This window comes from Danaus plexippus (assembly GCF_018135715.1).
Source record: "Danaus plexippus chromosome 13 unlocalized genomic scaffold, MEX_DaPlex mxdp_40, whole genome shotgun sequence".
Classification (NCBI taxonomy): domain Eukaryota; kingdom Metazoa; phylum Arthropoda; class Insecta; order Lepidoptera; family Nymphalidae; genus Danaus; species Danaus plexippus.
In genome coordinates, this window is record NW_026869850.1 from 680,710 (window position 1) to 706,903 (window position 26,194).

A 26,194-nucleotide genomic window follows, 5' to 3' on the forward strand; every position below is an offset into this window, starting at 1 on the left:
GATGTGACATAAACAATGTCATGGCGTTAGTGATTTCTTTAATAAAATTATTTGTTCTACAGATCGTTGTGTGATTTGTATTAAAGAACAGTAAATATTAATTCGTATCGTGATTTGTAATATGTGAATATTAGTCATTCTGTAACTTTTAGTATAACAAAGATGTTTTCCATAAAGTATTAAGTAACAATATAAAGTTTAGATAGTTTAAAAATTAATTACGAAAACTCGTGAAATGATTTTTGATTATTTGATTCACTACGATTATTCGTCGTTCCTAACTTATTATTTAAAATGAAAAGAGAAAATGTAATGAATCCACAAAAACCATTTATATTTGGAATCTTTGGTGGTGGACGTAGAGTAGCGTGAGAGCTATCCAGGAGGAATCTTATTAAATTACTAAGTGTCGTTTATTTAAATATTACAGTCTAATATCGACACATGACATTGGCGAAGTCTATAAGCAAACGCCACTAACTAAGAGAGAGATAGAAGTGTTGTTTATAGTTGGAAATAAAGTAGTGCAAGTAAGTGCGAGTGCTTCATTTGTGGAAATGGATAACCAGACTGTTGGAAATAGTGCTAGTGATGGCAGCATTGCTGACGTCACAGCTCGTAACAATCAACTTGGACATGGTGCTTCGACATATTGTTGTCATTAGAATAGATTTTTTTCGACAGAATATTAATAACAAGATATTTGTTGAGTTTAAAACATTATTTATGTTCCTATTTGGAGACTAAATACTTCTTATGGATCTACATAATTGCTCAATACTATTTCTATATTATACATAATAATTAGCCTCAGAGCATTTAATCATTCGCATTAATTACCATAACCTACATAGCACAAAACAGCGCCACTCATTAATAAATATCTAGAAAATCTAACATGAACATTTAATTTGTTTATATATTTAAAATGATAAAAATATTTTTAAGTAAATATAATATTATTTTTTAAAACATAATAAGTAGCAGTGATTAAAGAAGTTATTTAGATTTAAAATGTAACTCAAATTATTGTGGATATTACAAGAATCGTTCCTAACAATGTTGCAGGTGATCGTTTGAAAACATTTTATCAAACTAACTCCAAACTGTCGTGAATGTTAATTTCATCTGTTCAGTACCGTGAGTGACTGCGCGGACGCCGGCTGGCCGACAACATGGCCGACACACGCGCTTGACATTTCTCTTTTTTTTTTTTATTCGTGTCACAGTTTCATTATACACGGATATATCGGACGGTATTAAAGGTCAGTACATGAAAATTTGCGTTACATAAAAATATTTATATTATTGTAGTTATAAATTGTGATTTCAGTGAAATTATATTTTTCAGTATAGAAATGAATGGAATATTGTTCGTAATTTAATGTAACATCTTTAATAATATCTCGATTTTTATAACATAAAAATGTTGGACGGCAACGGATGTGGTGATTGAATTTTAATTAGAAATATAATTTTCGATCACGGAATATTAATTGGCTTAAAAGTAATATGTCTTGTTCTGGCAAATATTTTATAAGTGTGTTATTTATTAATATTTCTTTTATAAAAAAATCTACTAGAATTTTCTTGACATTAAGAAATATTTGAATTATTTCTTTTAAACCATTATGACTTGGCATGTGGTATATGTATTTTTTATTATTAATGACAAACTGAGTTAATTTTTCACGTTTTAATCATATTTTTCTTATATATTTTTTCTTCACTGTATTTTCTTATATATTTTTTTTGCAACTCAAATTATTATTTATATCGTAACTGTATTCAAATCAAAGAATGTGTGAGTTTTATGTTTTTGTATAAAATATTTGGTTACCCCCGTTTCACTGTTTACTTCCCTTACGTCACGTCACGCTTCAAGTCAATCAGAATACAATTTTTCGGATATTAAATTAATTTTTTATAGTAATGTTCTCAGAACTGGCTTTATATCATTGAAAACAATGAAGTATTTTTTATATATGTCACGGTTCAAGATTCACGTAGTTCCGATTGTTTTACATTTTTTATCAATTTAAACTGTATTCTACTCTGCCTTTTCCTTCTTTTTTTTTTGTTTTGATGTATTCAAGGTGAATAATTCACTGTGAAATCGGTTGTCGACCTGTTCCCATCATCACACGTCAAACGAGGCGTTTACAGTTTTTGATTCACAAATAACGTAGAGTATTGAATAAGAAACTGGAAACGCGTCGTATTGAGTGTGACGATGGAAACTTGGAGTAAACATACCGAGAATAAAAAACAATTCTTCTGATGTAATTGCAATTAATATAAAATTAAATTCCCATTAACATTAAAGTTTTAATAGATAATAAAATGCCAACTTATATAAAAAATTAAGAACCTGTTTGATATACATTTTATATTAATTTATAAAGATTGTTCAGATTAAAAATAAATACAAAAAACACAATCCAAAATGTATATATTATTTAATTAAGGAAACATAAGGAGAGACAAAGACACGAGGATAGAAAATCTCTCTGATCTTATATAACGCTACTTCAAATGTTATCGACAAGTAAATTGATTACCACTTTATCGTGTAAATCCTATATTCAATATGTCCTAAGGGATAAGATAAAATCTTCTTTTTTTAATAAAACTAGTTGATGAATACTCTGCTTAAAATACATAACTAGGTGTATCTAGGGCTTAGTCCCGAAATCGAAGGACAAGAAAAAATATGACAATCTGTTACCTACTACATTAAATTTGTACAAAATTGTATATATGTACATTAGTTCACCATTTTCAGAATGAATTACAGGCATATATTTTACCTTTTATATTATGTAGTACTCAGTAAACAGCGAGTTATATTAAATCTTTTTTTTTTATAATACGGCCTTCATCCGCGCAAAAACGTGCACAGTATATTCTGCCAGTGTCATTAAATCTTTTAAATGTAGCTAAAAGGGGGCCTATTGGCATAATGTGTGACACTGATGACAAGAACATTTAATTAATATTAATTTAATATTTAAACAATTTAAAGTATTCAACATATCTTAGAACAAGTAATTTATTTAATGTTATCGTAACATAACTGTCACTACATGTGCATATATTATTTATTATTCATTACGTATTAACTGAGAACTGCTTCAAATGTAAATCTTCTCGACATTTACTGTCAGGTTTATATCTAAGTACATGAAAATAACTATAACAGTTCCATAGAGTGCTTTGAGAACATTGAGACGGCTAGTGAAACAATCGATATTGAAATCTAAACATAACACATTTAAATAAAATTATTTTCTTATTTAGCTCGTCGTTTCGATGTCGTTCAGTAACCATGATAAATCAATGAACAAGATTATTAATGACTCTCAACTCTTTGCGATCACGGTTACTGTATAGTAATAAAGGTCAGGTTAAATCAATACATATCTTAAAACAAAGTCCCTCGCCGCGTTATCCGTCTGTCTGTCTGTCTGTCTGTATGTTCGCGATAAACGGAAGACTACTGCATCGATTATCAAAAAGTTATCACCACTCGATACCGTGATTCTCGAGGAAGGTTTTAGTATATAATTTGTAAAGTTTTTTGTATTTACTTGTATGTATATTAACGAAATTTGTTGATGATGTCGGAAAAACAAGAGCCGTCTGAGAGCTTTTTACAAAAACGCTGCCTAAAGTTTTTGAAATATAACAAAATAATATATGAGGGAATTGTGTATCTTATATAGGCCTACAGCAAAGTAAGCGGTGGCATATGTCTATACCTTAGTAATACATACTATATCTATTTTACAACTTTTAAAAATTCATATTCCTAACACGTTTATTGGAAAGCTATTTACATAAATACGGTATTAAGTCTTATCAAAATAAATTACTTCGTTTTCAAGCCTACATCAGTATCTGTAAATATTTTTTTAATCATTTAAATCGGGCGTACCATTTGAAAGTTATCATAATATAAGTTTAATAATTCTCAAAATTAAATATTCATTTTATATTTTTTGGAAAGAGCCCATGCGAAGCCGGGGCTGGTACCTAGAGTACAATAAATACAAGAAATACATACTTAAATCATATTAAACTATTTATGATAAAAAAATATTAGCGATCTAAATGTTTCTGTCAAGAGTTCCAATAATTAAACTCACTGATAGGTTAACTAAAACATTATTAATACAATGAACTGGTCTCTATGAAAATAACTCGAATATTTTTTGTTCCTTATCGTGACACTTATAAACTTATTGTATTAAACTGGTTTTAACTTAACAATGTTTTTAAATCGACCTTAATATATTTTCATAATGAATATAATTTATTTATGTACGTCATACGATGAATTTCTCACATACAATCTCTAATATAAAAGTCTCTAACATTGTAACAGTTTTATGCCAGGTTCATCATTTATTGGACTATCTGACACGTACATTGCATGTTGTCGTTCAGATAACTGTAGTGTGCAGATGTTTATTTCAGAAGTACCCATACAAAGCTCTTTTGAAACTATTCATTTTGATAAATAAGTCTTAAGTCTAAATAATTTTAAGGTTTAATATGACACAAACAAAACCTTGACCGGGATTTATTTATTGCTATATCTATTCACCTTGTATTCGTAATTTTATCAATTATCAATAGGATACATCACAATTTTCTAACATCTACCATATTTACATCTTCAAAATATAGTACCTGATGTATAATATTAAGTAAGGTATATTCAGAATATACAAAATTACATATAGATTTAAATGAAACTAATGTTTTTCGGATATAATACGCGTGATTTATTTTCCTAAAAAACACGAGATGTCGTCTGCCCGTGATCACGGTTGCTGAAAAGTAACCGAAATGTCGGGAGTGTGTAGTTTTTTACAAAAATAAAGCACGCGTAGTATATCCGAAAAATATTAGTTTCATTTAAATGAATAAAACTAGCGAAAGTCTTAGATCTCATTGTCTATGAATATAGTAAGACAGTCCGCGTCGTATGCCTTATACGAATTACTTCGTATTTAGAATTCTGCAGGAAGTCAATAGCACTATACAGTTATATGTTTAAAAACGGTTTGTCGCAACATCCGGTCGATTATAACACTCCTCACACATTGACGAACATACCTTAGAAAAACTAGAAAATACGTTATAGCATAGGAAAGGCTCGTAGATTTAGATTTCGAATTAGATTTTTATGCTCGTTTGGAAACTTATTATACTCCGTAAAAAAGACAGCTGTAAAAATAAAACAAAAATATACATCATAATAACAGCTCGATATAAGAATAGTGACTGATTTCACATTCCAAACAAAATTAGTTCCAACACATTGAACGAACAGTGCTCTTAAAGTATTGAACCGGCAAATTGAATATAGTCACTTATTTTCATGAAAAAAAAACAAATACAATTTGGTAAATAATTTGTAAACATTGCTTTTATCAATCAATATTAATGTTGCGATACATCTATTACGACAAATCATTAACGCTGGTTTGAGGTGATGGTTGCGTAGGAATAAAGCAACCCAGCTTGCTTTTATGTAGAAAGTTGAGACGAAACCTCTCAGCACTCCATGGATATATCGCGCGGGTGCCGGGTGCATCTCGTTGCAGGGAGAGGAGCTTCAACAGTGCCTGGTATTTCATGAACAAACTTGAAGTTTTAGTATCGAAATCTATAACAATTATAAATTCCTATTCCTCTATACATATCAGGAACCTAATTAATTCACTATATTCGGTGTGGACTTAAAGCCGTCGTGATTGTAACTCCGTAATTATCGTAAAAAATTTATATAAAACAGATTATTCTATGAAATTGGAAACGGGAAACGCCGCGTATTTGGTGTGACGTTTTACACATGTGGTAAGAGTACACATTAAGGTTACATAATTCAAGTATCTTTTTATATTTTTTTCATACCTCACAGTCAAAGATCTTCACGGATATAGAAAAATATATAATTACAGTATAATCGTTTGTATGTTGTTTATTATAATATTTATATGAAGTTTATATTAATAGTCAAACGCAATTTGGTTGTCATTTTAAGATATGACTTTCACGATTTTATATTTATTTCTTATACTTTATTCCCTTTATTGATTTTGATATGTATTAAGTGTTTAGAATTTTATGTAAAAGTATATCTACTAGATAGAATTTGATACTATTATTGAATTCTCGAAATTAATAAGGAAATGTATTATGATATATATATATATATATATATATATACATCTATATATATATATATATATATCATAATACATAATAATTTTATTTATAATATTTGTACCCGCCATTTTTTGGACCATTTCTAAAAGCGCTCGGAGTTAAGCTAGCGATTGTTCATGTTATAACAGAAACATTCAAAACTAATGTGTTCATACACCGAAATCAGCAAAAAATAAGCTCAGGCTACTTGAGATGGCCGGAGACGTATTAAAAACCTAAAATAAGTAGTTGGGAGGATGACTATATGATTCACAATCAAGCAAAACACGTGCTTACATAAATAGAGGTTTCTTTTTGAAATATCAAGCTAGGATCAATTTATTCCAAAGAATTCCCTTTTTTTCAAGATCTTTTTCTATATAGAATAGCTATTTTATATTTTGGTGTAAAATTCGTTAATTTCGGCAATAAATCATTGTTAGATAAATAGACATCGTCGTAAAGATTCACGTCGCTTGTCCATAAACACGCTAGAAACTAGAAAGTTCTTTTAATTGCTGTCCGATCATATTTATATGTACATCCTGCTCCTTAATCAACATCATTAAGTAGATTTTTACTGAACACCTCGGCTAGCAATAATTGAACTAGCTGGTTTTCATGAACAAAATATATTAGTAGTTTCCTGTGTTCTGACATTCAATATAAATGTTGTGAATCTGAATTGATTTATATTGAATTTAAATTGACATAATCAGATTATTGATATAATATATAGCTATATTGGAATAAGAGGCAAAATAAGTTGTAACTATTATATTATATGGAAAGGACTTTATTCCGATTTTATTCATATATCTGACCCACTCGAACAATGTCACGGATAACAACTAGTTAATTAAATTCTTATAGCACTGTTCGTAAACATTTAATTAAATACACTCATAGGTTTATATATATATATATATTTTTTATTTCTTGTAAGACATTATTATTAATGAAATTAATTTTATTATTTTGTAGAAAACAATTATATTCGTCATATTTCGTTGCTCTTTATTGTTTGAGTTACAATAGACAATAAAATACTTGTATCAATAGACAATCGTAGAATACGTGTTCACTAGTTCAGAGTCGGTTTGTAAAAGCCTTGATTAAAACTCGCATAGACATTATAAATTAATTTTACACGATAGACACACGTAAAGAATATAAAAAATGATCAATAATTTGTTTATTATTACATTATTATTTAAACAAGAAGTATATGATTTCAAAATTTCTTTACAAATTAAATATTAACAGAAGGACGTCTTGGTATTGATAGCCACTTGTTTCCACGTTTATTTAAGACAACCCGCGTCATAATTGTTAATGATCAGAATACAATGAAAGGTTGGTATAATTTAGTTTCTGTGAACACACAGCTTAGAAACTACTGCAAATGTATCGTAACACAGTTTTAATTATACAATTTTTGTCCAAAACGACATAATTATTTGTATCTGGAATGTTAGTTTCTTGTTATTTTGTAAAAAAATATATTTTTCATAATGAAATATTAACAGGAAGGAACAGAATATGTAATCCAGATATTAGAATGTTTATAAATTTGTAACTCGGACTCGGAAAATGGATTAAAAACCTTTTTATCTATAAATACATCATGGAGTGTCTTTATAAGTTAATAAAAAAATCATGAGAATATATATATGTACATATTTTCGTCATTCCCAAAAGTCTGTATATAGTTAATAAGTAACGGCGTTAAGACCATCGTCTGTAATAAAAGTTAAAAATAGTAAAAATATATGTATGATATTATTTGATTAACAAATGATCTTAGCGTTTGAATTCTATTTTCTGATACTATAAAAAATAATACATTAGAAAATATTTTTATGTAGTCGTCTTATCAAGAAAGGGATGAGAAAATGACCATTTAAATTTAATATCCTTATCAGTACATGTAATATGCAATCCATGAGTGGATACGTTCATGAGCTTCGCCGTTCTCCTACTGGTCAACATACACACAAATAATCAGAGATACCGCTATATAATGTAATTAAGAAACGAGTTTATAAGTTTGCGAGTGGGTTTATGCCAAGTTATACGAATTTATGTCCTCTTTATTTGTTTTATACGTTATACAAAAGCTACGGGCATTTTACTCTGAGTGTTGCATCGTGTCCTTATTGTCAGCTTTAAGATGGGTTGATTAGTTAGAGTTTTTGTTTTTCGTACATCACACGCAGATCGTGTTGTCACGAAGGCTCCAGATAATACGCCAGTCAATGTTATGTAGATAACACAAAAGCACTTGAATCATTTTTCATTCCAGTGTGGCCATTCCACGTGTTTGAAGGCCGCTGCCGCGACACCGTTCCAATTTAATATTAACTTATTTTACTGAATAATATTTATTTGTGATAAACAAATGTATGTCTATTATGTCGTTTATGTATTAGATTTTAACTTAAAAATATATACATATATATAGACAAAATATATAACGTATTTTTATATAACTTCGAATATAGTAGTGGTTTCCTCTGTAAGTTTTGTTAAGTCAATAAAACTATTATTGATTATGACTGTTAGTTCCGTTCGTCTAAAACTATTAGTCTTAGAATAGAATCGCCAATAGAAAAGTGTTGACTTCCCGAGTCTTGTGTCTAGTTTGAACTGAGAGGAAACATACTTCCCATAGAGCGGTTACGATAACCGAGCAAGGGAGAGCCGGGATGACGCGATTCCAGACACTAGCAACAAACTAGACAGGGATCATAACATTTTGGTTACTTTGACGTTTATGACTCAGATCGCATATAACAAGATGACCTCTTGTTGCTGGTAGAAATTTACTTTCACCCATAACTCACCGACAGTCACTACTGGGTTCAGCTTTTATAGAAACTGTCTGGTAAGATAAGACAAAAGCTGACGAATAAAAATAAAATACTGCAAAGACCATAAAGCAATTCTTGTTCAAATAAACGTCAAAGTTTGTAAGTAAAGTATAACTGCTCTGGAAATTGCTTGACGAAATTTATAACGTTATATAGATAGGTATCGGGCGTTTCGTAATCAACTTGCAACTTAAGTAACGGAATGTATTTCGTTATATAAAATTAAATACTTTAGACGGGCGGTCGATCAACCGCTCGTGAACACCGGCAGCATCCATTGTCAACATCTAAGTATTACAACACAAGATAACTTTCAAATTATTTATCAAAACAAATATAATCTGCACAACTTGAACCGGTCGCACAAATCAGGACGCTCGTGAAAGCTTGAATTACAAATGGCGACTTAAATGGAATTAATTAAGGTAAAAACCGCTAATACCGCATACATACACAAGTAATTGGAAGAAAACTAGTAAGTTTAATGTCTCCGATAATACTATGAGGACGGGAGTGGAACAACATTCAGATACATTGAACACTCGACAAATAACATTTATAAGAATGTATTTCACAATTTCCTTAATACGTTCCTTGGTTAATATCTTCAAGATTTGTGTTGTAATAATGAATATTTACATCTATCTCCATATGGTCGGTTCATTGCAAAATCCTTATCATTCAGAGTGATTCGCTTCTCACCAAATCTTCCTTTATAGGTTTGACCTCTACCGTAAAAGGCAAAGCCAACAAAACCTCATCGCAAAACACATGCCCACATAACACAATATATTTAACGTACGCGAATGTGCCAGCAATACTATTCCTCGTGTTTATCCTCTCGTGGCCATTGTAAGCTGACGTAAACAAAACAGTGAGCAATGAAACGTACTTCAATACGAATACAGTTAGGATTTAAATTATTGTCAACTGTCATTGTGAAAATTTAAATATTTTTAGTTATTTACGCACAACGAATACTAAAAATGTTGTGTATTAAAGTCTTACTTCCTCTTTCAGGAATATAAAACTGACTTATCAGTTTGATGTAATAACTTAATGATGATTGTTATATTTTAAGGGGATTTATATTGAACGTAAAGTCAAGTTGCCCACGTCGCGAATATCATATGCGACAATTCTTTTCGGGTAGTCCCCCTCGATGTAAACACGTTTCTTCCGAGAGAATGTTAAGTTCGATTTCACAATAATAACATATTTCGTATCTTTTGACCATCGCCGTGGCATATCTTTTCTCTTTAATATGTATAAGGATTTTATATATTGCATATATATTTTTTTTATTGTTTATAATAAGGTTATAAAATACTTTAATTAAAAGCGTGCTGTGTTCGGTGGAAACTATAACTTTTTTCGCATAATATTTAAAACGGGGACATTTGTATAGAGTAGTGTGACGCTAGTGAATGGCGAACGCGGTCGTTGACTCTGCCGTGTTTTATATAAATACTACATAAACACAAAAAGCGAGACTCGACAACAACAGCTTGTACCTTAGGTATATCGCAAACAATATTATTGAACTATCATAAAACAAATCCCTTATATTAATCACGGCGGGTTTACAATTAAACTATTTTTACACAATCATCAAAAGCTGGAAAGTCTTTCACTCTCATTTAACAAATATTTGTTGATCATATACTTTATCTCGCGTATCCATAGCAACAGGATGCATTACGTCTGCATATAATGTCACTATTAGGTTTCTTAACCAACACACAGTCTCACAAAATTCTACAATTTAGTCTAAGCAAGGCAAACATAACAAATCATATCCCATATTTAAGTATATCTTTATTTAACCTGCACTATACGTAATTATATGATTTTATATGATGTGTCATTTCAGTGCATTTTAATAAAACTGTGTAAATATTGACATTTTTTTTAAGTATGTTCACGTGAACACTACATGCTGGAGCGTCTCTCGTTTGGGAGAAAACGAATATTAACAACTGACATTTATTTTATTTACATTATTTATTATTAATTAGAAATTCTTATTTATTGGTCATATTATTATGAAAGCTGTTTCAATGTAGATCACATGTTTTATAAAATTATTTTTATTTGCCACAGAAATTTATATTTATTACAATGTAAATTAGTGACACTCAAAGTCAGTATTATTACATTTTATAGCTTATATGTCTTAGATTTTTAGGTATCAAAAAAATTTATAGGTACAAAGACTTTAGAAAAACATTTACAGACACTTATATAATACAAAAAAGGTTGAAAGGTTATAAATCAGTATGTAAAAAACAACTCGTAGCTTCTTCTACTGTTTCGACATAAACCAATCATTTTTTTTTTGTTACCATCACTTTTTTATTTCCAGTCAATATAAGAGATGTTTTTCTCACACTGCTGCAGCACCCTCAAGGATAAGGCCTTTATTTTTTTTCTCATCTCGTGTGTACACATCTTTACTATTGTAAAACTAGATAATAGTATTTATAAAGCTTAATTCAGACTATAAAGATATCATCAAATCAAACAGGTGTGATATGACGAGACACTTTCAGTTTGTCGTTGTCACTGTTTAGTTATTGGCGTGATTTGTCATTTTTTTTATTAAGTATTATTTTATTCGATTCATTGATTCCTCTGTCGTCGTCACGGTGAGTATGATTGAATTATTAAGACATTTGTTCTTTGATAAATTATTAATAAAACTTTTCTTTTGTGTTTTCACAAATTCACATTCACGAAATAAAATGTAGATAATTAATAAATCATAATCATATTAATTGGTATAATGTTTTTGTTTTGAAACTTTTGCTTATTTGTTTTTCACTTCCTTTAAATTCATCAATCGTGAAGTCAATAATCCGTCAACAATATACTTGTTTATATATAACACACACATACACATACCAACATATGTAGAATATATATATATTATACAAAGTATTTATTGTACGGAGATGTGAAGTAATCTGAAAAAAATCTTAATATACCAACGTTTTATGTTGTTTAGATTTTTTCCCCTTTGTTTTTTTACTCTAAACTTTTGGGTGTATGTTCATAAAAAAATACCAGTCATACCGCGATTAACGCCTTAAATTTTGTGTATTTTCAAAAAAAGTTATTAATAAAAGGAATCATTGAACTAACACTCGAGATAGTGCCTGATATAACCTGTTTGTATTTGCGCTCGTGTCGATTATCAAAAAAATATTAACGTATAACGACATAATACACAAGGATGTTGTCCTAATAGAATATCTCATCTACCTTCACATAAAATACATTGATATTAAAAATTTTGGAGTAACTCTCTATCGAATATATCAATATTAAATTAGACAAGAGCTTTTTCATAAATTTGATATGAAATTATTAAGTAATTTTAGGTGTAAAAGTCACATACGTATATATTCTTTAGACGTGTACGCTCAATCGTCAGAATAAATGCTTGATAACCATGTAGAGGCGTTCTAAATGATCAAACTATCACCAAGAGACGCGGCATAATGGACATGGACATAAAAATATTGCCAAAACCTTCGGCTCAAGATTAATTTATGTATAAAAATCACTTGATTAAACTGGTTCTCATCCGTGTTGTAAAACGCGCATTTAGTTTTTTGGATTAACTATATATGTAACTAAGTATTCAAACTCATAAATTGCGATAAGAAAATGAAAGTAATTGTCTTTGTTTTAACAAAGGCAAAACTTCATTGGTCATTTGACGGATTTTATTAAAGCTTTCTCGCGATAAAAATTATTCATATATAATTATACTTTAAGGATAAATTAATTTGACAAATATAACATTTACCTGTTATTTATTAATTCTGTGTATGTTATATGTATTTATAAGAGATCAATGTATTTTGGCAGATGTTATTATATTTTACTAACAAACAAACAAAGTCATTATATTTGATATACATTATAAATACGATTAAATATGTTGCTTCAAGAAAATATCTAAAAAATTAGATCGACTGTTATAAAGCTAAATAATAATAAAAAATTATTAATTTCATTATAATTTTCAATAAGAATTCTTCTGATACGCTCTACTGTTATGTTTGATCGTGAGAGTCAGAGTCAGGTAAAGGGAAAATCCCTTCCAATACGAAGGTGAAAGACTTGACTTCATATTTACCTTGCTTAAGCAATCCTGAAACTCGTTTAAAGGGGAACTCTTCATGTTCAAATTATTTTTGTTACTATCAAGTTTATTTTAATTATTTTTTTTCTGATATTTCATAATTATTTTAAAGGATATTAAGTAAAATTAATGATAGCTATATTTTCTGGTGTACACGTTTAAATGAAGATAAGTTTTTCGGATACTCAGCGTGATCACGGTTTCTGTAAAGGAACTGAAACATCGGGATTATGCGGATATAAAATAATAAAAAACGCGCAACATCCGAAAAACTTATCTTCATTTAAATAAGCAAAAGTAATAGATGTATCTTTAACAAATCATTACATTACAATGATCATTGTTTGTTTGATGTTAAAAGTTAAACGTGGCGAGAGTCGCTCGTAGTAAAGAGATGTTCATGTTTTCCTTCGTCCGTCCTTATGATCAATTTAATGAGAACGGCCTATCTCATGACCTTATAAAATACATCGCTGGCCTCTAATTTTTGGTCGGCAGTTTAAGTAGCGTTTTGGAAATGAGGTAAACAGTTTTGAGACTATTGAAATAACCTTATCCTTAAAAATTACGTGTTTATAAAAATGAGCGATTTTTCATTGACATTTAGGTTTTGTTTCTAAAACACTTGGTCTTTATCATAAAATAAAAATTTATTATAAATTTATTAGTTAGAAGCAATGTGCCTTCAGTCATATTTATAAATATATCAAAAAAAGCGGGCGAAGTCGCGGGTGTCAGATAGTTTTTAATACAATCGCAATTACATTGAGCATGATGGTACTGTGACGTCACTTCAGCTCACCTTGACAGTAGACAGCTGATCGCGTCCTCATTGATGGAATACAAAACGATTTAATTAGCATTCATAGGTAATGTTACTATGGAATGTTGGAACTAGATTTATAAAAGAGAAATTAATACAATAACATAGTGGATGTCATACGGATGTTAGTACTGGCGACAAACCTTCAATATAAAAAAATGATATCGCTTATTCAATACAAATTGATGGTCAGTTCATCCATTTTAGTTTCTATAGAAATCTTTTATGTATATAAATATATATGCATATATGTAAAAAAAAAGTCGTGGTGGCCTGGAGGTTACAAGGCCCGCCTCTCATACGTGAGGGCGCGGGTTCGAAATCTGGCAAGTACCAATGTGATCTTTTCCGAGTCATATGTAATTTCTAAGAGTATTTAGACACCACTGGCTGGAACAGGCTACAGCAAGCCTTGGGTTGGAATCTAAATAGCCCTAAAAAAGTGCTGATACAGAATGTAAGGGGAAACCATTGCAACTATCTTCCCAAGAAAGTCATCATGTACATGGATCACTGATACGTGATGACTAGTCTGCAAAGACTCTTCCGACGATGAGATATCTAAATGCAGATTAAATGATCGGTTAAGGCCTCTCTTTAAAATGTTCTTTCCCGTGTCTTTTGAATTTTCCCACAACGTTTTCTGTGATTGTGTTTATTTTACACCAGTCTTCTATAAGGAGTAAAGTTAAATTGTTTTATGTGATTAGAATAACAATCGTTACTTTATAATTTAAAATCAAATTTATTTGACGCAGATGGGTTGCGCCAGAATTTTCGCTGCGTTACGCCGCTGCAAACAACTTGAGGAGGGCGAGATCACGACCCAGCTGTCTAGGTGCCTCGGTCTCCTGGACCTGACGGCCCTGGGAGTGGGCAGCACCCTCGGTCTGGGCGTCTATGTGCTGGCCGGTGCCGTAGCTAAAACCGTCGCAGGTCCAGCAGTTACCCTGAGCTTTCTTGTTGCAGCTATTGCCTCTGCGTTTGCAGGTGAATTTCATATATCAGTTATTATACCAAATAGCATAATATGGTAATCATTACAATCATTCAGAGCTTGACGAGTCGAAGACTACTTGAATGTAGTATTAGACAGTTGTTTATTGCTGAACATTATCTGTAAATCATGATAGCGGTAACTCGCCATTTGGAATCAATTGAATCATATTATAATATATTAAGTGCCATAAAGAGTATCTTCAACAGCAATCCAACCTTCAATGTGTGCCAGTCGGTCAGTGGCAAAGCAATTATGTAATGCAAATATACCTTTTAAAGTTATAACGTTGTCTGTGTGAAATTATTCGACTTGTGTAACGTAAGTTTATTTGAAAGCGTCTTTTTAATTGAATTTACTTGTTGGTTGTAAAGAAATATTTTCAATTAGTACGTTAAGCATACAGGAGCAAGAATAAGCGACAGATATATGTGTTACGTATGTATGTTCGCGTAACTACATATAACCAATAGTTTCGTTTAGTTTCGTTTCGTCGTAGTTTCGTGAATATTTTACTGAATTGTTAAACAAATTCTCCTAGTATTTATCTTGGCTAGCTTCAAATAGACCTGTTACATAATAACTGGTAGTTGTCTAAGACGTATGTCTAAATATACATAAAAGTACGCATGTTTTTTTTTAACGTAATCCTGCTCTGGTTATTCAGTTTTCAATAGTCCGGGTTAGTCTTCATGTCGAGGCCGATGACAAGCAACTACCAATTACTTATGATAAAACGGTAAATTGTATATATATGTGTATATATTATCCAATCATTAAAGCTTTACCAAATGTGTCTTTTTTATAGAATTCTTGCTTTTTTGTGAATATGTTAAAATTTACACTTTTATCCTCCATTTTCTACCGTTTAAAGCAAAAATAGAGAATGATTGAATCTTGTAATGTAAAGTATTTTCACATACCTGTACATATATATATTAAAGTTTAGATTTCGTAAATTGGATTACGCTTAACTGTCATAACACCTGAGGGTAGGTGGAAATGAAGCTGAAGATGGTAATCGTAACCAATTAACAGCCTATTCTCTCTGGCCTTGAAAACAATCTTAATTTCATATCATAATGTACAGATGGCTGGTGTAATATAAATAATACAATTACCTTTGATTCAATTCCAGGCTTATGCTACGCCGAATTCGCGTCTAGAGTTCCAAAAGCCGGCTCCGCGTACGTGTACAGCTATGTGAGCGTCGGTGAATTCATAGCGTTTACGATCGGCTGGAACCTCATCTTGGAGTATGTCATAGGAACGGCCAGCGTGGCGAAGGGCATGGCCAATTACATAGACAGTCTCTGTAACAACACTATGGCCGAGACCATGACGCGCATCGCCCCTATAAACGTCTCTTTCCTGGCGGATTATCCGGACATATTCGCCTTCACACTCGTACTCCTCATAACCAGTAAGATGCTCCTATTATATTTTTTACGCTAAGTAATTTACAATGTTAGTTACAAGAATTCTTCAAGGATTTCACTGTTCATAAAGTCACATTAAACAAGTCTAAATGCATCAAATTTCACATCGTACTGTAATGAAATGTAGTCTGTTATAATAATTTTAATATCGCTTATATAAACTATGTATCATTGAGTACTACAATATTATTTTGTATCATATATTTCTCCCAACTAAGCCAACAATGTACAGAATCGTCAGCTATCCGCCGGAGACTTTTCTTTTCAAAACATTTATTTCTTCCTACATATCAGTTCTCCTCGGTATCGGAGTGAGCGAGTCAACTAAACTGAACAATGTATTCACCGCACTCAACATGGTCACCGTCATAATCGTCGTAGTTGCGGGTGCTATTAAAAGTAAGTTATAGTATTTATTATCTACTAATCGTTACGAGCGGTTTTGCCCGCATATTCAATTCAGTTTGAGGTACGCATTAACCTCATGAGATTTATTTCGATTAATCGAAGAGTGCTTGATAAATTTAGAAATACGTATAAAAAAACTAGCAACGATTACAAGTACCTACACGTACCTTTAAATCACGTATCAGTAATTTGAAGTAAGAATATCAATCCTGACTCATGTTTGTTTATTTAAATATAAAGTTTTTAATAGAAAATACTAATACGACTGTAATTACTGTTCTAATGTGCTGAATCCATGTTAATCACACTTGTTATAAGAGTCGATTCTTGTATAAAAACAAACATAAGTACTTGTATATGTATATATTAACCTACCAAAATGGGTTCATATATAACTGAGAGCATGAGAACGATGGATGACATTTTTAATATTTTCAGGTGACCCAGCCAACTGGCGCATCGATGTACAGGAAATACCAGAGGAGTATCGTGACAAGGCCGGCGGTGGAGGGTTCATGCCGTGGGGGATGGCGGGTGTCATGGCTGGAGCAGCGAAGTGCTTCTTCGGCTTCGTAGGCTTCGACTGCGTGGCGACAACGGGCGAAGAAGCCAAAAACCCCAAAAGAGACATTCCACTCTCCATAGTCTTGTCTCTCGTGATTATTTTCGTATCATACTTCAGTATAGCCACCGTCTTAACTATGATGTGGCCTTACTATTTACAGGTGAGATTTATCTTTGGCACTTTTAATACGTATTAGCAATATAACTTTATGTTTAAATTTACAAACAATAGATCGGTATCTATTAGTTCTAAATCTGTACAAACACAATAACCAATTATAAAATGGCAGCTCGTTCTATTATAATATTAAATTATCGAACACATGAATCAACAAAAGACATGACTTATAATGTTACTGCCTTGAGAATTAAAACGTTCCCGTGTGATTTATATATTTGCATCAACTAGATTATATTACGAGAAATAATTTAGTTATACACCAATGAATCATAGTAATTCATGTTATAACATAATTTAAAATAACTGCATAAATCTTATCTTAAACAAGCAACTAAATGTGTTTATAAGACATAACTCCTGACTTATCTACTATAGATTACTGAACTACATATTAGAATAAATTATATTTATTTATTTTTCAAATTCAATATTGGTGCCAACTTCCAAGACCAAAACTAAGTATTAAAGCACAAACTTATTATTTGAACATTTAACGTTGCTTTTAATTCAATAGCTTTGTTAGTAACTTAGAATTAGTGCAAATAAAAACACAATGAGATGTTTAATTAAACAAAATTAAACTGATAACAATTTGTTTGTCTTGCAGGACGCCGACGCTCCCTTCCCGCACGTGTTCGACGAGTCCGGGATGCCGGTCATCAAATGGATTGTAACGATAGGGGCTGTGTTTGCTCTCTGTACCAGTCTGTTGGGCGCTATGTTCCCTTTACCGAGGGTCCTGTACGCCATGGGCTCGGACGGTGTTCTGTTCAAGCCGCTAGCTGTTATTCACAAGAGAACCAAAACGCCGTTACTGGCGACCGGGTTGAGTGGATTGTTTTCAGGTAGATGGAACTCTATTTATGTTGAAGTTAAAATTGTTGTCTGATTGTATATTTTATTTGGTGATGAAGTAATTGTTTTGGATTCATTTTCATAATTATTTTATAAAATATAACCACGCTATAACATTGATGGCTTTTTTGCGATGTACTGAGATACAAAACTCCTAATATAACTCTCAGATTGAGATATTTAATTCAAAATACAGATTTAAATTTAATTACACACTTTTATTCGCTTTCTAAGTATCTTTTTTCTACTACTACTTATATGTACTATTTATTCCATTAACTTGTTTCCGATGTACGACCTGTAAGGGAGTGTGTAGGACTTTCATTACTTTTCTATATTATTCTCATGCGATGATTTGTTCCATATAAGCTGTGATGGCGGCCATCTTTAATCTGAACCAGCTGATAGATATGATGTCTATCGGGACGTTGCTGGCTTATACAATTGTTGCTACAAGCGTATTAATTCTAAGGTAAATATAACAAAAATATATTCCGTCGATATAAAGGGATAGATTCTTCTTGTATATTTTCCAAATTTAAACAACTTAAACTATCAGATATGAAGAGGAGCATCCGTTGACGGTCAAAGACAAATCATTAAGAGTAGGAGGACCGCGAGCGACTATCCTGCAGACTTGCAACTTGCTGGGTCTCAAACACCCCACGGAACTGTCCGCCACCATCGCCAAGTGTACCATCGGGATATTTTGTAAGTTCTCCTTATTTTTGTGGCTAATTTTCAATTTACTGTTTGAATAAAACTATATTTTTTTTATAAATACAGCTATAACAACCAGATAATTAACAGTAACTTCGAGTACCATATGTCACCGATAAGTTTTAGCCTTTGGGTGATATTTGTTACAAATAAGAACTCAGTTCCACCGTTTTTATGACACCCCAAAACCAATGTTATGATCTAAGAGTGTAAATTAAATTGTGTTTACAGTGTAATTTTTTTCCAACAAAATTTCTTTTTTTGCATATTTTTGTAACAAAGGTCAATGTAATAATATAACTTTAACTTTGTTGTAGTCGTGTGTATGTTGGTGTGTTGTGTCGTGATGCAATGGTCTTCAAGTGTGGCGGTGTGGAGCGCGATAGGGGCCGTCCTGCTGGTACTGCTCGTTGTACTCTACCGGCAGCCTCGCGCTGACGTCAAACAACTTAGCTTCAAGGTCAGTCAGTAGAGTCAGCACTTGACTCAGTTGGCATGATTATGTTTATACCAGTTTAATTGGTCAGGTTAAAAAGATACTGGAGTATTTAAAAAAACTAACGTTGTCCGCGTCTTTGCCTGCATAGTATTGTAATTTATATTGTGTTATATGAGTGTTATGTGTACGTGTACATACCATTAGTACGTATACATTAAGTATAATGCTCCTACATAAATGTTATAAACAGACACACCACTTGTTTTTACTTATATATTAAGTTTACATAAATACATATATTTGAATGTAGTCATTAACTCAAGACCACTTCCACGGTAAAACGCTTTGCATTTGATGAAACATATCCAGAACTAGCATCTGCTACTGAATTCTCGATGTGTCTTAAAACCTCCGAGCTCATCATCAAATGTCTTACTGAGAGTATACCTCCAGGTGCCGCTGGTGCCGCTAGTTCCTTACCTCAGCGTGTGTATGAACCTGTACCTCATGGCGCAACTCGACTACCAGACTTGGGTCCGCTTCATCTTATGGCTGGTTATAGGCAAGTATTTTAAAATTATGTTAAAACCAAAAAAGGCCCAAATATTCAAAACTGCCTTCATTTCACTGAAAGTTATTGTACTGCCTTGCATATTATCTGAAGTTAACCTTCGTTAGAACGATGTTTTTATACAAGACATTGTTTTTATTAATGTGGCACGAATCCATATGTTATAACAAACAATAAATACTAAATTAAAAGTATGTATTTTCTTTGCTCTACGATTCTTTGGTCAAGTGAAATTTCTTCTTTCCAGGCTACGCTATTTACTTCTTCTATGGTCTTCGCAACAGTACCCTGAGAGAGAAGAAGCTGCCAGTCATGAACGGAAATGGAGTCCATGTGAAGCAAATCGTCACCAAATTTTGACGAAACGTTCTGAATTTACTCTAATGTGACGTAAAGACGCATCAGTCTATAGATATTATGGTTTATAGTTGTGATATTACCGATAGATGAATTAGTTGTAGAACACCTCGGTCTAGAGTTTAGGAACGACCTAGTTTTGTCTAGACAGTGGCCGAAAGCTAGAATAATGTAACTAGCTCGTTAAAGCCAGTGCTTGCTCAAAAGATTCATTTTATTCGGTACATATTAAATCTGTATAATATGACAAATTATATTGACTTATTTTCTAGAATTCATTTTTAAAACATTTCAAGATAGCTTTAGTGTTACACAATAATCTTAGACTTAATATAAATTGCGTCTTAAGTATAAAAAAACACACTACACATATATTTGTTGTCATCCGTCCGTCTCATAACATGCAACGATGAAAATCAAATAGCTTTCTAATAAAATTTATTTAAATTAAATCTAAATTGTATACAGACAGACAATGTACGTACATCAAAATTTTTTATTTTTATTTATCACATGAAACCTATTTTTCCTGCTGTGTGGAAGTTTCATTGTAAAAAAAATATTAAATGGAAATGTGTTAAAATGTATATAAATGAAACAATAACATGATTCTGTGATAACACTTAGTCCGTAATGAAAACATTCCAAGATATATAAAATGTTATTTACAAACGTTGTCATTGTTTAATATAAAAAAAATTAATGAAGATATTAGTTTTAAGGAACAGACTGTGATTCAAATGAATTGTAAACGAATTCCCATTATTTTATTTGTTAAAATCGTAATAAAAATTATTATTTGTGAACTTTTTTACATTGTATTCATTTATTTTTTAGTTAATAACCCAAATTTGTAACCTTTTTGGGGCCTTATTTTAAAACATCTACATCAACTAGTCATAGTATAAGCAGTGCTAGCATAATCTACGTTCCTCAAGTAGTGATAGTATAAGCAATGATTGCCCTATTTGTGATAAAATCGGACCTAGTTCTGAATTAAACTCCTTTCTACAAGATATTGTAGAAGTCACCTGAGGAATATCAATACGAAAAGCTGCTTCTGAGGAAAGAGCGGATGGACATTCTCAGAATTTAAATAATCGCGTCTACGTACATTCAGTATGCAGACAAAAATATATCAATAATAATAATTTTAAAAAAGGAAGACCACACAGCATGCTCTTCACCTAAAAAAAACTTGAACAATAACTTCAATCGATTTTTATTGGAAAGGTAGGTGTTTTCATGCGGAAAACAAGTGGATGAAATGAAGGAAATGTGTCATTACTTCTGATTTGATATGTAAAGACAAAAGTGAATATTGTCGCAACATTCATAAAAGAATTATAGGCGTGTTAGATTTAGTAGCTCAGGAAGCTAAATATCTCGCGGTTTGTTACATGCGTTTAAGAGCTACCCCAAAACAGACGCAGAGTGAGAAAAAATCATCCAGTAAAAATACAAGCCGATGAAGCAATGGAGCAGATTTTCAAATATTTTGAAGAAAATGGCGACTGTCAGTTATCACTGGCAAAAGTAAAAAGTATTGTAACAGTTGACCATGTTCAGTTGTAAATTTGGATCTAATTTAATTATATGTTTAAAAAATTATGATTTTGTAGAGACATACGACCAGAATAATAAGTTTGAATATTAATACCGCAAACAATGACGCGGCAATAGCTCCAGAATCTTTATAACATTTTTTCATATATATAACAGTACGTGGAACATCTTGTGGGTGAAGGGAAAGTGGATCAAACCGCGCTGCAGCTCGGTTAAAATGCAATGTTGACAGCTGTAGTAGTCCTTCAATTACATTGTATAATCTACATCGACGAGATTGACGACGACAATAATGAACAATAATGTAATAATGTATACAACTAATGATAATTTTCTTTTGTCAGTCATTAGTTTTTACGACTATCTAATAAATTAAAATTGATGATACTCTGCAAACATTATTTATTACATATAAAATTATTATTTTTTACTATAAACACTTTTTCCCCCATCCGCCTCTCATTTTCAGTAAGTTGTAGTTAAAAATTGTTTTAATCGAGACAGGCCAAGTTTTTTTTTCACTTTTTTATTTGAGATTTTAATAATGAAGTCTAACACTTAATATCCAGATTTAGATTCTGGCTTTAGTTCGAAGTTTTTACCATTTTTATGCCTTACTGCACTTCACTTAGTGTACTTTACACAGATAATCTTAATTATTTAGACAGGTCATAGCTAGTTTTTTTTAAATATAATAAATTTAAAAAGCATTCTGTTTACTTGGTCATTTCTACCTATGTTATTCCTAGCACGTCTTTTACATTTTTTTTTTTTTTGTAAATATGACTGTATAAATTGTATTTCAGCTTGAGCAACTTAATCATGCTTACAAATTTAGGTTATCAACGCAACCTGCTTGACCGGCAGTCCCCGAGACTGCCGAGTTTTTAGAAAAAGCTTTACCTCCCAGCCCAGCAAATATGCCCATCCGAAAGTTTCTTCGGTGCCCAAATCCAAGCTTCGCGTCGACTTCAACAGACGGTGGGAGTGTCGATGACACTTCGATATCGTGACAAACTCAACTTTCTGTTTAACACCCTCGAAGCGAAGAAGACCGTGGAGTCACAGAAGAGACTACAGTTAATGGTTACATTGCAAGGCATATATATGTCTTTGGAGGATATGGTGGGTATTTTGCTCTACGAAAATCAAAAATTGTCATCCTACTCAGAGACGATCCTCATTTCCCGCTTCCAACGCCGAAGCAATCGCTCTACACAGCTGTACAATAAAGTTCCAAGCCTCTTCCTCACCATTACACAAATGAAGAGATCTGTCTGAATTACCAGATAGTCCATGCGGAGGAGTTAAACGTTTCCAAACTAGGGTCACAATATGTGAACAGTGCTGTTACAATCTACATACAATAAAATCCTGTCCAAACCTCGTACGTGCTTCTTAAACCTATAGTTGTAAGGAAAACAAAAAATTCATTCTATAGAACTACTAAGCCATTACATACAACTATAACATCCTCAAATGCGTTAGGTCCAAGATTCTCTGTTATATTGACGGATCTAAGAATCTAATCATCTTATAAAGACATAATTATCTCAATTCACAATTAATAGTTTAAATTCATAAATTTGCCTCATGCGTTAAACTCACAATTTTATGTCCCAAAAATCTTGAATGATATACTGCCATGATAGAGAGTATTTTCACAGTTCAGACAGAAGCTGAATAGTGTAAAACCAATAGGTGCCCTCAAACGTAACCTTTTATCGGTTTCTGGAGTTCAAAACTGAGGCAGCTGCATGAAAACTTGGTTTACTTGCAAGGGTGCGGGCAAAAGAGAAAGGCACAGCAAAAGGGTTGAAACAGTTTACCATCTTAGGATTCATTTCCTCTTATCATCAAGACTAATACAAAATGTCGTATAAATACAAAAAGTCTTAAAATAAATATCAATAAAATGATTTTAATGTGTATCAAAGCCAATTATAATTCTCTCGATATAGAAGAAAAATGGAAATTATTTTTTACTTAATAAATATTTTCAAAAATTTTAAGCAATTTATGCCGGAATACTGAAAATACGCCACTATTGAAATAAATGCTATTATTAAAGGTAATTTTCTAATTGTCACATGTTTAGTGTATACAAGAAAATTACATTAAAATAGCCTCCAATGACAATTAAAATTTATTTGTTTGCAGAAAATTGTTGTAAAATATTATTTCTAGTAAGATCAGTATCAAAGATCTCAAGAAAAATATTAGACGTACACAAGTGACATAAGTTTTGAAGATATAAAAATACTTGTAAAGTAATTGTGAAACTTTAAAATTTATTTAAAATACAGATGAGAAACAAAATAATATAGACATATTAAATAATATTGTATTGTTGAAATTGCGAACATGATTATCAAGAAAATTAAGTTCTACGTACTCACTACAATATCAACTGTTTGGTGCAGTCATATAACATCAGACAAGGACTTGTTAATTCATGAGGACGCCACACTAGACTTCTTTGGATTAGCAAGCAAGTATGGTCACCCACCTGTTCAGTACGATGTCACTACTGATGATGGTTACATCTTGTCACTCTTCCGTCTTCCCGGAAAAAGCAGATTACCTATCCTTCTTATGCATGGAATCCTGGACTCAGCAGATACTTTTTTATTGAGAGGCAACGATTCGATGGGGATAACTTTGGCTAATTTCGGCTACGATGTATGGATCGGTAACTGTAGAGGCAACAGATACTCACGGAGACATATTTTTTTTGATCCCAGCAAGGACAGAATTTACTGGGACTTTAGTTTCCATGAAATGGGATACTATGATCTTCCGGCTCTCATAGACAGGATTTTAAACGAGACTGGGACATCAAGTCTTACCGCCATAGGCCACTCACAAGGGACTACTATCTTCTACGTGCTAGGTTCTACAAGACCGGAGTACAACTCTAAAGTCAATGTTATGATATCGCTAGCTCCCGTGTGCTACCTGCATAACACAACCTCACCTTTCTTAAAATTATTAATAAATACATTTCCATTGTTCAATGATGTTTTAAAAAGTCTAAATATTCATCTGGTCGAATTGTTCGGTTATAACAGTCATGAAACCATATTTCTGAGATCATTGTGCCAGCATCCATCGATAACGGACCATTTATGTTTGACAGCAATATTTTACCAAGTGTTGGGTTACGATCCCAAGGAATTTGGACCGGACTTTTTTCATGTATTCATTCATCATCTACCATCTGGTACGTCTATAAAGGACGTTCTACATTATACACAGGTGGAAAATAGTAGACAGTTCCAATGGTACGACTACGGAAGTGATAAAAATATAATAGCATACAACTCCACAGTCCCTCCAGTGTACGATTTAAGTAAAGTCACCATGCCCGTGGCCTTGATAGCCGCAAAGAATGATCCACTGTCAACTCTCGCCAACGTTGACGTTTTGCGGCGCCAGCTGGCGAACGTTGTGTATTATTTCGTTAACCCAAGGAGGCGGTTCAACCACGGAGACCACGTATGGGCGAGGAATATGAAAGTCAATTCGATACCCAACATAATGCATGTTTTATCAAAATATAATTCACCTGATCATAACTTATCACAATCAAGCGCAACAGATAATAAGGAAAATTTTTAAATCTGAGCAATAAATTAATGAATATTTTAATTTTATTATCTTTGAATATAAATGTATAGAACTAGGTTTCTTTTTGTTTTCTTTATCGTTGGAAAAATGTATATCACCATCAATATGCCCCAGGTGATACAGAAACCCGAACAATTCAGATAAAATAATTTTTTATTTTCTAATGTATGAGACGAAACCTCTTAGCATTCAATGGTATCGCCGTGCGGGTGCCGGGTCCATTGCGTTGCAGTGAGAGGAGCCTCATCATTGCCTGGAACTTGCGTTCCAGGTTTAGGTTTAAGGGGCCCCTATACAAAGCGCGTTAAACGCTCACCTCCACCGTCCAAGCTCCTCTCCCTACCTAACCAAATTTGAAAAGAACCTACTAGGGCTGCGGTCGAAGTAAGTTCCAAGAAT

The 26,194-nt window shown here is 32.1% G+C and overlaps 2 protein-coding genes across 3 annotated transcripts; both read left to right on the plus strand.

Annotated features, from left to right (window-relative positions):
- Window positions 1–1,096: 1,096 nt before the first annotated feature.
- Window positions 1,097–21,410, plus strand: LOC116770237 (cationic amino acid transporter 3). 2 transcript variants are annotated; one of them, XM_032661625.2, is made up of 11 exons: window positions 1,097–1,265; window positions 14,827–15,058; window positions 16,204–16,488; window positions 16,799–16,903; window positions 17,351–17,637; window positions 18,265–18,502; window positions 18,882–18,984; window positions 19,072–19,223; window positions 19,550–19,692; window positions 20,125–20,233; window positions 20,490–21,410. In XM_032661625.2, exons 2-11 carry the CDS (start codon window positions 14,827–14,829, stop codon window positions 20,600–20,602), a joined length of 1,767 nt encoding a protein of 588 aa, XP_032517516.2. In that variant the 5' UTR covers window positions 1,097–1,265; the 3' UTR covers window positions 20,603–21,410. The 2 variants fall into 2 exon arrangements, with proteins under 2 accessions (XP_032517516.2, XP_032517517.2); XM_032661626.2 differs by lacking the exon at window positions 1,097–1,265 and adding an exon at window positions 11,657–11,740.
- Window positions 21,411–24,355: 2,945 nt separating this feature from the next.
- On the plus strand, window positions 24,356–25,854 carry LOC116770124 (lipase 1-like). Its single transcript, XM_032661478.2, has one exon. The coding sequence runs from the start codon at window positions 24,530–24,532 to the stop codon at window positions 25,784–25,786; it is 1,257 nt and encodes a 418-aa protein (XP_032517369.2). The 5' UTR covers window positions 24,356–24,529; the 3' UTR covers window positions 25,787–25,854.
- The last annotated feature ends 340 nt before the right edge of the window (window positions 25,855–26,194 follow it).

Bases quoted from the DNA above. Each gene is read 5' to 3' on its own strand.
- LOC116770237 (XM_032661625.2), top strand. From the start codon at position 14,827: ATGGGTTGCGCCAGAATTTTCGCTGCGTTACGCCGCTGCAAACAACTT. The intron at 16,489-16,798 runs GTAAGATGCTCC...CCTACATATCAG, and splicing joins ACTCGTACTCCTCATAACCA to TTCTCCTCGGTATCGGAGTG. The intron at 19,693-20,124 runs GTCAGTCAGTAG...GTATACCTCCAG, and splicing joins TCAAACAACTTAGCTTCAAG to GTGCCGCTGGTGCCGCTAGT.
- LOC116770124 (XM_032661478.2), top strand. From the start codon at position 24,530: ATGATTATCAAGAAAATTAAGTTCTACGTACTCACTACAATATCAACT.